This window comes from Parambassis ranga, chromosome 14 (assembly GCF_900634625.1).
Source record: "Parambassis ranga chromosome 14, fParRan2.1, whole genome shotgun sequence".
In the NCBI taxonomy this organism is placed as follows: domain Eukaryota; kingdom Metazoa; phylum Chordata; class Actinopteri; family Ambassidae; genus Parambassis; species Parambassis ranga.
In genome coordinates, this window is record NC_041034.1 from 3,186,992 (window position 1) to 3,200,235 (window position 13,244).

The 13,244-nt window shown below is 40.7% G+C and overlaps 1 protein-coding gene across 1 annotated transcript; it reads right to left on the bottom strand.

The window, feature by feature from the left end:
- Positions 1-5,121: 5,121 nt before the first annotated feature.
- lrrc32 (leucine rich repeat containing 32) lies at positions 5,122-11,521 on the bottom strand. The gene is made up of 3 exons (XM_028421710.1): positions 11,316-11,521; positions 9,876-9,969; positions 5,122-7,950 (listed from the first exon to the last, which is right to left on the bottom strand). The coding sequence occupies exons 1-3, from the start codon at positions 11,450-11,452 to the stop codon at positions 6,085-6,087; spliced, it is 2,097 nt and encodes a 698-aa protein (XP_028277511.1). The 5' UTR covers positions 11,453-11,521; the 3' UTR covers positions 5,122-6,084.
- Positions 11,522-13,244: the final 1,723 nt, after the last annotated feature.

Consider the following 13,244-nt stretch of genomic DNA (forward strand, 5'->3'; position numbering starts at 1 on the left):
ATCCAAAACCAAGCCAAAGGTTTGCATTTTTCTGGAGTTTAAACTCATCAGAATGTGTATCCAGTGTATCTGTGAGTATCTTGTGTTTTAGCTTTCTGTTTCTGCTAGGGATGTCCCGATCCGATCACGTGATCGGAAATCGGGCCCGATTACGTGATTTTTAGACTCGATCGGAATCTGACATTACCTCCCGATCAGGACTCGGATATATATTTATTAGGGCTGTCACAGTTAACGCCTTCTGTGCAGGGTGGTTCTGTGTCTTGTAGTGTAGGGGTATGACAGTCGTTTTTGGCGCGACAGGTCCTGGGTTCGAGACCTTGATGTGCTGCGTGTGTGAAATCTCCCAGTGTGGGAGTATCAGATCGGGACTCGGTATCGGCAGATACTCAAAATCAAATGACTCGGAGGGCAAAAAAACCTGATCGGGACATCCCTAGTTTCTGCCCATCCAGTGAAATTAAAGCAGTTTCTCATACGGACACAAAACTGAACAGTAAAGAAGAAATGAGGCCGTAAAAACTCTAGGTACAGTTAGTATTTCTGCACTTCCTATTCCTTTATTTCTCTTTCCACTGTCTTGAGGACGACGAGATTTCACACTTTATTCTACCCTCCTGTGATTATTTTCCAATCCTGTCCAACAACAGTTCTGGCAACAACAACCAGAACTGTTCATATAAATCCAGTCTCTGGGAGTATTTCAGTGAAGATGAATGTGCCTGCTGCCATAATGTGCGTTTGTAGTGAAGGCCGTGCCTTGCTCCATAATCTCCTCGGGCCTCCTCACCGACGGGCAAACTGCGAGCAGACAGGACACCATCCTGTTATTCATCCACAGAGAATCCCGGCACTCCTACACAACACTCGTATCATCAGGGACCCTGGGAAAAGGTCAGAGGTCACCATATGTCCCACAGTTACATGGATTTAAGGGAGAAGTGTATTATTATTATTATCATTTAAATAAGTTGTGTTGTTGTGCTATAAACACACTCAGGACAATGCTATCATACATCCTGCATCTGATGAAGCCAGGAAATAAAAATCAACACGTTTACTCATGTTGCTTTAAAGTCTGTCCAGGAACATTGTGTTTGAGTGTTCAGGTTTGTTTTTACGAGCGCATATGTTTGTGGGACAAACACAGCCAACGTTTCTGCTTTCTCATCTATGCACATGTTGAGGAGTTTATTTATTAACTAAGTGAAAGTTTTAAGCTCCAGATAAAAAAAGGAAAGTTTGGATGTTTACTGTAAAAAAAAGCAGCTAAAGATGTCAGATGTTATTCCTGTTTAGTTTGTTGAGACAGACTGTGACTCAAGATGGATAAACACCTAAGGTATTCAGTGATACACAGATTTAATTTGATTTATTTACAGCCGAGTGCCTGAAGGGTAAAACAAATATGTGCATGTTTTTGTTTGTTTGACAGAAAATACTAGACCACTTTCTCACTTTCTACTCTCGACGGCTCCTCCTTTGATCGAATCACCGTCCGTCTGATCTCCGTGTGACTGTTTATGATAACTACAGGTTCGTCCATGACTCAGCGGCTGCTCACACAGGAGAGAAAAAGCGAGGTCTGCATCCAATTTAGCTCTGTTTTCTGTTTGCCTCGCCTGATTCTATCGCTGCTCATGTCATAAACAAGAAAGAAACACAACATGGTGGAATTTTTTCCAAAAGAGGGAGAACCGGAAAAAGTCCTTGAAAGGAAATGATGGGGGGTGTAGTTGGCAAAGGAGCCCACCAGAACTTTGTTTTGTCTCTCAGGCTTGAAGCTACAGTCCAGATCTGAACACAGTTTCCCTTCAGAGGATGAATGATGGTGACCCCACCTCTCCCTGAGGAAGAGTAGCTTACACTACTATCTGTTTTTTTTTTTTCCTTTGCCCCTGAGGGGTAACCCGGTGCTGGAAAAATAAATGAAGCTGCAGAGTAGCAGTCTCATTTCACGTCCCTGTGGATCACTTATGTGGAACCATGTAAGGAAGGGAGTCGGTTGTTTTCAGGCCTTCAGTCAGTTGTAATTTACATTCAGCGATCCATCCAGCCATTACTTTGTGTTGAAGTCAATGCCAGCCGGTTCAGCCGCTGCTCTCTATCAGATGGCAAACAAACAGGGAAACTCTTTCTGTGCTAAGGTTTACATTTTGAGGAATTCTCTTCTTAACCTGCTGCTGGAAAGAACATTTTACTTGGTTTATGCAACAAGTCCTTCAACTTAAATAGGAAATTTGTCTCACTAATCTCGACAGCTTTTGAGGTTATTAAATTAAATTAAGAAACCTTTATTAGTCCCACAATGGGGAAATTACTCAAGGCAGCCCAGCAAAGAGCGCCATACACCAGTGAGTACACTGGAGGCTATGCGGGTAAAGTGCCTTGCCCAAGGACACACAACAGTGACTAGGGAGGAGTTGGGATTGAACCAACCCTGCTATAAGATAAGATAAGATAAGATAAGATAAAACTTTATTAATCCCGAAGGAAATTCTTGTGCCAGAGGTATTAAGTTACATTAAATGCAGTACAGTACTTACAGAGTATAAGTATAAGTGTCACTATAATCCAAAAAGAGTACAGTACGCGGTATGATACTATATCACTATATCACTATACCACTGAGCCAAGCAACAGTCATTGAAGTTTAACAATGAAGCCTGCAGTTCCTGCCACTTAAGGGTGTCCCCAAGCATGAGTTCTTCCACACAAACATCCACATTCAAATACTTAACTTTACAAAGGGTCTGCCCATCCAAAGGTGTTGGATATGCAGGTACAGTGCGTAGTAGAAACAACAAGTGCTGCTCCTGATCTGGTTTTGAATTTATGTTCATTTTTGACCATTTTGATCTCACACCCAACGCAAAAACCGGAAGGTATGAGGCAGGAACTGTTTCATTTAACTGATTCTACAGTCAATCTGATTCTGCGTAATCTCTTTTAGCCATGTTAGCTAATCTAGCTGCACGTCAACAGGACGTGTCACTTTGTTGGTCAACCACATCCGGTATGTTCCGTTTCACAAAAAACAACAGTAATAGTAATAGTTGCCCCCTTGTGGTGTTTTCGCACATCAAAAGTCTGATGTTTTTATCAAATCTATGGGGTCATCCACCACTCTCCACCATTAGAGCGTGTGTCATAATTCTTGTAGACCGATCGCATCATTTCCTGTCTTTGGACAGGGACAGTCACTCACCACCCCTGGGCCCATCACTTCCATACTACCCAAGAAATATAAAAATATAAAGAGCAGATTACCATGAACTTTCACTTCCCCTGAGGAGGCACATTTTCCGTTTGGGACCTCTCCATCAGCTTTTAGGCCAAAATGTCAGCTTTGCACCCAGAGTATCTCATAATGTAAAAAACAGACTGACTGCTTCCTATACTGCAGGTTTCATTGGTGCCTTAACGCCACTAATAAGAAGCGACTCTTCTGTAAGTTAGACGAAGACTGTTCTTGTTAATTGAAGCAGAGAACAGACATAGTTTGCCATCACATAAACACCGTCTAGACAGTCCAGATACCAGATCAAATGGAAGTAGATTACTGCTGGGGTTTCCTGTGACTCCAAACTACACACAGCAAATGTCAAAAAAAGCAAATACTCCATTAGAAATCCCACTCAGCTGAATATTAACATGTTTCAAAAGCATGTTCTCTCCAGTCTAAACAATAAATACAAACAAAACCATATTTATTATTAAAGAACAGCTCAGTTTAGACTAAATCTGCTTCTTTAAACAATTCATCAATGACATCATGTAGGATTCAGAGACGTATTTAGATTAAACACACCACGCATGCACAGGAAAACTAAATGCAGACCAATGTGGTGCTTCATTTAGAGCAGTGTACGTTGCCAAGTAATTTTCCTGCCTGGAAATGGATTAAAAAACAAAAAACAAAAAAAACACGCCCTTTCCCCTCACTGACGTAAAGCAGAACGACTTCCTGCACCACCCTGGACAGTAAATTAGCTTCAGTAACAGAGGCTCTGAGTCACTAAAAGGCTTCATTTATTTAAGATAAAGCTGCTTCTGCTCAACAGCACTTTTTAAAGACTTAAACCATTTAATCCAAAAGTAAAGGGTAGGGTCTAGTTAGCTCTCAGTTCAAGGAAGAAGAGGAAGTTTTACTGTTAATAAGCACAGATTGAACAAAAACTACACATGTAAAATGCTAATTAGTGAACATAATAAGTTTGCTAATTAGCATTTTACATGTGTAGTTGTTTTCTGTTGCTTCCACTCTTTGTGCTACGCTAAGTTAACCTAAGTGTCTTCACATTTGTCCTGCAGATAAGAATCACGTGTTATTTAACCTACTGCATGGCAATAAAGAAAGTGTTTCCTAAAAATGTAAAACTTTCTTTTCATAAAAAAGAAACATCTCTAAAACATCTCAGCCTGTTCTCATACAGTTAGCCTGTTAATTTGTTTTTATTAGCATGACTGCTTCACCAGATGTTTGAATAGTGAAGGTGTGTATTACATAACACAGAGCTACATTCAAAGTAAAACTGCTGTAAAACACCGTGGAGACTCATTATTACAGTAGGAGTGTTGGGGGGGGGAGGGAGTTTTATTGATATAATTAGCTATCAATAACCTGGTAGATACTGCAGCCATGTTCCTCATGTGCAGCATGGTGTTATCATGCACGCCCGCTCATCTGTGACTGGAAACCACCACCCTTTGTTGACTCTTTGAGAGCATCGTTATACTGGTAAATTTAAAAACTTCCCACTTAAAAGAGACCACCCAAATGCAGCACTGTGAGTGTGATTCTCAGGACTATGATTTATGTCTGAAGCTTTCGCTTAATTCACCTTAAAGCCAACAATGAGGGCAGAAAAGCTTAATTTGATCCGGCTAAAGCAGTGTACCGACACCTCTGAAATCCTCAGACTGACAGCCGCTGTGTGATTATAATTCCAGTCTTTGTTGTTAGCTAAGATATTCAATGACTATAGCTTCACATACATTTAGAAAATTTTGCTGTAATTGCACCAGAATGAGTAAAGTGTGCAGCTTAGTTTAGGAAATTATGCAAATCTGCCCTATATTATTATCAGATTACTTAAAAAACAAACAAAAACAAGTGAATTTTCATTTTAAAAGGTGTAATTGGTTGGTGTATGAATACAGTGTTCAAAGTCACACAGATATAAAACACACATTGTACAGAAAATGTTCTACTTCAATTCGGAATAATAACAATAATGTGGATTAAACACAGCAAAAATTACTTGACAGTGTAGATCCCAGTGTAGCCCACTACAACACAGTGCTGTTTTTTTGTTTTTTTTTAAATTTCTATATCACAGTTATTTATCTCAGTCCTTTACCCAGCTTGGTATCAATTTAAGCGTGAGCCTCATGGGTCCTGGGATCAATATAGAAAACATACTGCATAATATACCCAGCTTAGTTTTTAGAGTAAAAAAAAAATAAGTTAAATAGACATGTAGTGTTAACAGTCACGCAATAAAGGATACACTTACACACAGGAGGAAGTTTAAAGTGCAAACTAAGTAAAGGTTAAAGGGATGGCTTGTATTGCTTCAAAAAAAAACCCTTCATCTTATCTTACTTCATGAATAAAGACTTTTCTTGTTTCATGACCTTTTAGTGTTCATTATTTTTAGCTTAAAGGAAAATTCCACAGACTCCTTCTGTCAGTTTTCTCTTTCACCGTCACATTGACGATATAAACTTAGCCTCACCCAAGCTAAAGGCTAGCTGTAACTTTAAAATGAAGGTGTGAAATCGGAACAAACTCTCCATTAGAAGTCAAACAACTGCACTGTTGATGCTACTGCAGTGTTGTAGTGTGAATATTGAGGCACATATTTATTTGATTAACAGGTGACTCGGTCTGTCGGCAGTCTCTTCTCGCAGTGGTGACCACAGTTAAAAGATTTCAGGTGGCGCCACAGATGATACATTCACAATTTTAGTCATCTCTGGGTAAAGCATCCAACTGCCTTCAGAGCAGAAAGCATAAATGGAATGTGCAATGTCCCATCACGTTATGCCTTTAAATATAATGTCCTTTATTTTGTCACATTATGCACTGAAGCTTCTGTTGCGCTTTCGTTTCCTTAAGGGGCAACATTTGACCAGCAGCCCCACCACAATTAGCACGACAAGGAGTATCACAAAAACAGTGATAGGGTGACTTGGAAAGTCCGATTCTTGACACATTTCTGGTGTCACCTTCGCTATATTGACCGGCTCTGAATAGTCCCCATGATCGCAGGTCACAGTCTCGATGTCAGGTGTGACCACGGACAAGTGCTGCACCATATGAAAGAAGCTGAGGCTGCTGCAGCAGCTCAAAGGGTTGGAGCCCAGGTAGAGGGTTTTCAGTGAGTGCTCCAGAGGCAGTATGGTGCTGTAATCCAGGGTGACCAGGTTGTTGTTCTGCAGGTTTAGGGACTCAACAGAAGCATCTTTGTTCCACATGGGTAGAGTGGTCAGCTGGTTGGTGGACAAATCAACATGTTTGAGACACCTCAGGGTGGACAGGTCTGTTTTTAAGCTGGAGATGTTGTTGTTCCTTAGGAGGAGGTGACTCAGGGAGTGCTCAAGACCAGAGAGGGAATCTTTGTCCATTTCCAACCCCGGGTTCAGGGACAAGTCCAGCAACTTCAGAGGAGTGTTGACAAATGCGTTTGCAGGCACAGACCTCAGGCTGTTCTCAGAGAGGTTCAAGTAATGCAAGTTTTTAACAGAATAAAAGGACACGCAGTCTAAAGAATCCTTCAGGCTTTGGTTTGTAGGTGATGGTTGAGGATGGTTTTGCTCAGGAGCACAGATTTTCAGGCTGTTCTGCTCGAGCTCCAGGTATCTGATACTCGGGAGTCTTTGAAATATTTGATGATCCAGGGTTGTGAGGTAATTTCCTTGTAAGAAGAGCTCCTCCAGTGACTGCAGAGTGTTTTTCCTAAATGTCAGACTCCGCAGTGAGTTGTAGCTGAGATTGATAATCCGTAGATTACACAGCATCTTTGGATTGGTGAAAGAAAACGAGCTAATACAATTATTACTCAAATTCAGGACCTCCAGTGAGTGTATGCAGTGAAAAAACTCTTCTGATATGCTACTGAGCTGGTTGTAACTCAAGTCCAGGTACCTCAAACACTCAAGGTTTGGCTGTTGATCTGGGTTTTCTGTGTTGTTGACACTTTGAATTTGATTTCGTGAAACATTTAGATATTCAAGCTCACTTTCTACTGGGAGAAGGGGAAAGTGAGGCATTTTGTTTTCACTCAGATCAAGAGAGCGGAGTTTGTATGTCTTTGTTAAGTCTGCACTCCGAAACTGTTCTATGCTGTTCTTGCTGAGATTGAGTACCTCTAAGTTGTGAAGGTTGAAGTCTATGATGCATGTGATTGAATTTTTGGACAAATCAAGCTCCCGGAGATGATGTAAGGAGTCAAAAGCTCCATCTTCTATCTCCAAGATGACGTTATTGTGGAGGCTGATTTTTCTCAGGGAAAACGATCCACTAAAGGTACTGTTTGCTATTTTAGTGATGCTGTTGCTGTTCAAAGAAAGGTTTGCCAGTGATGGCGAATCAGCCAGGAAGTAGTCGGACATTCCGGTGTATAGCCCGTTGTTTGAAAGATCTAGTGACTCCACTGCCGTGAGAGGTCCAATGTTGATTTTAGAGAGTGCAAACACATTCAGATGATTCCTGGACAGATTCAAGACTTTCAGATCAGTCATGTCTTTGAAGAGTCCCGGCTGGATGAAGTGGATTTTGTTGCTATGAAGGCTGAGGTGACGATAACCCGTGCGGTATGCTAGAGTTTCCAGGGTGAGATTTTGTACCTGATTCCGAGAAAGGTCTAACAATTGGACGTCAGGAGGAAGGTTGAGCGGTGCGTTTCTAAGGCTCAGATCGCTGCAAAATACATCCATCTGGACCTACAAACAAAGACAAACACACAAGTCTGATTATCTGGGCAAGCGGCCAAATTGTCTGACCATGACACAACACAGACCAAATGTTTAAAGTGGACGTGGAGGGTCAATTTATGAGTCAGTGTATCTTTGGCATGTTCTTGGCAGCAACACAGTCCTCTGAGATTTACAATGCTGAGTTGTTCTAAATGTTTCTCTCTAAGTTATTTGAAAAAGAAAACAGAAAAAAGGACTCTGAATCAAAGATATCCAGCTCACTTCTTTATGACTAGCAGTATCCGTCATCCTCCCTCTTCCCCTAATAGATTCAAATATTTAAGTTCTTAAGTATAGTTTACAATTGGAACCACATGGCCATGGGACCCCCGTGTCCAAAAACAGCTCATAAAACTGTCTCCTTCTCCGTTTTCTCTTCGAGAAAAGAAAGTACATGTAGCTTCTTGGCATATTTGTGGTATTGTGAAAGAGGGCATTCTTTGTTGCTTACAAGCTGGAGGTAAACAAACACAAAAGATTTATTCACAAACTACCGCAGGGCTAAACATGTTGTGTCTGTTACAAGGCACCGAGGAGCGAATCAGGCACTACAACTACTTCTATTTCTGTTTGCAAATGTTTGTTAGCTGTAACTTCTTTTCACTGGCAGATGGCAATGTCATGACTTAGGAGTCCGCTGCAGTTTTTAGAGAGGAAACTTAACACTGAAACTTACTCAAAGAGACTGAAACTCTGGGGCACTCAGGTGGCCTCAGACTGTAGTTTCCAGACTTAAAAAAAACACCTTAAACTTATTCAAAGTGACATCCCTTCAAATCTACCGTTAGCTCTCTATTTGTAATCATGGTCACCCTGAGAATGTGCAGTACAAAATCTTGAGCTTAACTCTGTTAAGTTATTCATTGTCTGCTTTGTCTGCTTGTTAGACCATGGTATGGCTCTGTTGCATAGCAACAGGGCAGGAAACAAGCGAAAGGAAGATGGAGACAAACATGCAACAAAGGTCACCAGACTAGACGTCAACCAGAGATGTTCATGGTCATCTGAACCCCTCTCCTAACGGTGTCCTCTACCGTTTCCTGCCTGCTCGACAATCCTCACCTTCTCCCCCCTTCATTTCCTGTCTTTTCTGTTCTGTCGGGCACAAAATAACCTCGAAGATGCTTTTAACGCTACTGACAAACGTTCTGCATCGCACACATATAGCTCATCTTCTTCATTGTAATCGGTCCTCATATTATTGACAGTAACAAAACCTGGATTCTGAGACCTGAACAGTTATATATGCTATTTATAGGAACAGTTATAGCCACATAAAAGAAAAGTGAAGCACTTGTAGTTTCAGTTCAGGTTATTTTTAGAAGCAAAGTGAGTATTTCCTTTAATGCGAATCCCCTAAAATGTTTGTATGTTTTCAACGTGAGGATAGTGCAAACAGTAACACCTGTAACTAACATCCACATCACCGCAGTGACCTTCCTGAAATAACTTCCACGTGTTTTCTGCTCTCTCCCGTGAATGAAAAATCCTAAATAAGTACACGCCAAGCCTAAAACAGATTAATTATCACAAGGGAAAGATGTGATACTATCACACACATGACGCACCTGGCTACACCGCCACAAAAATACAAAAATACTGTTGAGTTATTAAACCCTGAGGGTCTGCTGGCAGCAGAGCTAACACTAAACATACCAGGTAGAACCATCCAAATAACTATCTGCCTTTGAGCTGATCCAATAAAAGCCTCAAGCACCTAACGGATTAGGTGTCTCTTCTCAGTTGTCATGGGTCACCCATAAAAATAAACAGATGTCCAAAATAAATCCATACAAACTAAGTATTTATTGGAAAGGAATTTGACCAAAATCTGTGTTAAAAGTTGTTTTTTTTTTTTTTAAAAAAAGTTTTAAGAAGTTCTCTTTACTTACAACTTGGCATGGAGAGAGAGGGTGGTGAGGGTGAGCGGATGCTGCCGTGCAGCTGACCAACAGCAGGATAAGCAGCTGGAAGGTGTCCATGGTGCTGCAGCACAGAGAGTCCAGGTCAGAAACACAAAAGCGCAGGAAGCATGTTGTAGATAATGTGAGTCAAAAAGGGAAGGAAGAGGGAAGCAGCTCTATACCTGCTGTAACTGAGCTATGAAAAGGGGCTTTCTGTAGTAAGAGACTCTCCTATTTCTCTCCTACACTGCAGTAGTAGTATATTTAGCAAGACAACTGGTAGTACTGATGACGAAGTATGACGAAGCAAACCATCAGTTTATTCATAGTATTTCTACACTGTAGCCTATTGTTTTGAAAGGGACTGTTCTGTCTGAACTTTAGTGACTCATCTTTAGCGAAACACTACATCAATTTCCTGGCTGATTCCCCAGAATTAATCTAAAGAACATGCAAGACACATATTGTAGATCACTAATGTGCTGGAGAGAACACACTACATGTATTAAAGATATTAATGTGATGCGGAAATAGTCAAATAGACAAGTTACTTTACAGAAAACATTTACAGTCTGATTAAAACAATGCAGTCGATCAGCAGACGGAAACATCAACATGTTCAACCCGACCACATTTCAGAGGGAAAACCTGTTTGATTCTATTACATTGATTGATTTAAGAAATTATTATGTTTACAAAGAGAACTACATCTTCAGCTCCATCTGCAAACAACAAACAAACAAGTCCACCCTTTTCTCAGCTACCAAGTCGGCAAGTCCCACCCAGACCCGATGATTTTACATGTACTGATTAACGTAACCGCAAGAGGACACCTCTAGTTTAGTTTTTTAAAAAATTGGTTCTTGTACCAGGGTGAAAACATGTTTATTTCTACTGTAAATTTGGACATTTTAACATGGAGGTCTAGGGGGTGGACACTTGTAGAGACAGCCTCCAGTGGCCAATCAAGGAATTGCAGTTTTTAGCACAGCTGTAATTTCTTTACTACTTCATAAACTTTAAATAAAGTGGTTTGTTTAAAATGCTAGAAGTAGTTCTTCTTTGTAAACATGGAGAAGGAGGGCTTTTATTTTGGTGGCATCCCAACTTATGGGCTATTTTATGGCTTGTTCTTGTTTAATACTAGATGTTTTTTTACAATTCATGTAGGTTAATAAACAACTATGTATGTGGCAGAAATATTTAGATACGTTACTTCAGTGAAAGTATCTAGAAATGTGAACAGAGGTATTCTCTGAGTCCGCAAGAAATGCCTGATAAGACTTTAAATGCAGGACTTATACTTGAAATTGAGTATTCTTTCCTTATCTTACATCTCTCACCACTGCAGCTTGTAACCAAGTACACAGTGCTCCCCAAAGCAACAACAACACACGTAAAGACTTCCTAATAAAGCTATGCATTTACCTGACTTTTAGCGGATGACTAGTCTTCGCAGAGCCTCCTGACCATGCTGATTTCACATCCTCACACACCCACTCACAGATCGACAGCAACGCCACGAGAAGCGAGAGGCTCCGCTCAGCTGACTCTTCCCTCCACATCGCACGGCTGCGGCTGCTGTCCAGCCATCATATCCTGTGAGAATATCCTGCACCGTTTGGCTTCTTCCCCCCTCCCACTGTTCTCAGGAAAATGCCATATAAGGGGGGGTTGGGAAGTCCAGTTTTTATTTTCCCCTTCAAGGAGACACAACCCCCACAACTCTCCCCCACCACCCTCCACAAAACAAATGTCTATGAAAGTTGGATGATTTTCTTTAGAAATATTTTGGATGTTCTCCCACTCCGAACGTGGAATTTGGGGTATTTTAATGTAATCTTCTTTGAATTCTTTTAAAAGTTGCCTTTTATGGGTATATTTGAAAGAATGGAAGTAAGTTTTGATGCTTCATATCTCCACCCCGAGAGAACAAAACAGATTCACAGTATTTGTTCATCCCTCAGAGACGAACCGTGTGGGTGTGCTGAAAAATCGCACATCCTTTTCACGACTGTGGGAGCACGCTGGATTTGTCATGCGGCTTCTCTCTGGTTCACCAAATTGTAAACAAACATCACTGTAATTATGGTGAGTAAAACCAGATTACACATACAGTCAATTAATCTTTAACAACTGTACAATACGTCTGCATGGGTCAACTGGATGGGAAAATGAGCGAGGAGAACTTTCTCTTGCATTCGTGATGTTTGCCCTCAGTGCTGCTGAGCAAAGCATCAAACCTCTGACTGCCTCAGTGGAGGTCAGGACTGTATAGATATAAAGGAGGAGGTCCAGAAATACACATTGTATTATGAGATGCATCCAGATGTTCAAAATAAAACTGCTGTATCATATAATCAGAATACAGTCCTCAAACCAACAGATGCTACAAGACACAGCCTATTATCATGGTAGCTAGCTTGCTAAGCAGGTCTGTCTAGTAATCCTCATCTATTTAGCAAACATACAAACATTTCTTTTCATCCAGTTTATGCATTCAAAAGAGGATTAAACCTTTTCTATAGCCATTTGTGAGATTTTAGGATCGTTCAAACCAAGTAAAAAAGGTTGTTTTTTGGTGTTACCGCTATATTTTAACGGCTTGTTTTAACGATTATATCAAGACTTTTACTACTTTTTTATAAAAGTAGTATTTTCACCTCCTTCTGAGGCATTTGAAAGCTTTGACAAACGAACCTAAACCTACTGCGGATGCTGCTGCAAAAACACTTATTAAACAACCTCACACACGCCCTCTGATAAAGACAGTGTGACTGAAAGCTCCTAAAAAGTCAAGGTGGACCTTGACTTTACACAGTAAAAAACTAGAATTAAGTATGAATGCACAATTCTAAGTTAAAGTTTTGATATAAATAACATATATGATAAAACACACAAGATGTAAAGGACACCGTTTCCCTCTGAAATGCAACAGACATGCATCAGCAGACAGATACTAAGCTACCAACAAGGAACTTTAGGAGCCTTACCTGGTCTACTGTCTGCAGGGTGTCACGCATTCACTAAGGGTTAGTTTCATATTCTTCATCCTTTTATTCTTCATGTTTTATCGGCGGTGTCATGTGTCTTTCTCACACAAACACACACACACAACACAAAAACCCACAACACATGATGCACACCTTGCTTGGGGGAATTATCCCCTTTCATTTACCGGGATTTCCTACACTTTTTGTTTCCCTTTCCAGCACAGTGTCACTGATGATGGCTGTGCAGAGGGAATTTTGTTTTGTTATTCCCAGATTTCTTTTCCTCTGTGTCCTTGAGATACACATGAGGTCACTGAAATAGTATTATGTCACATGGATCATTAATTTAAGCAGGAAGGACCTT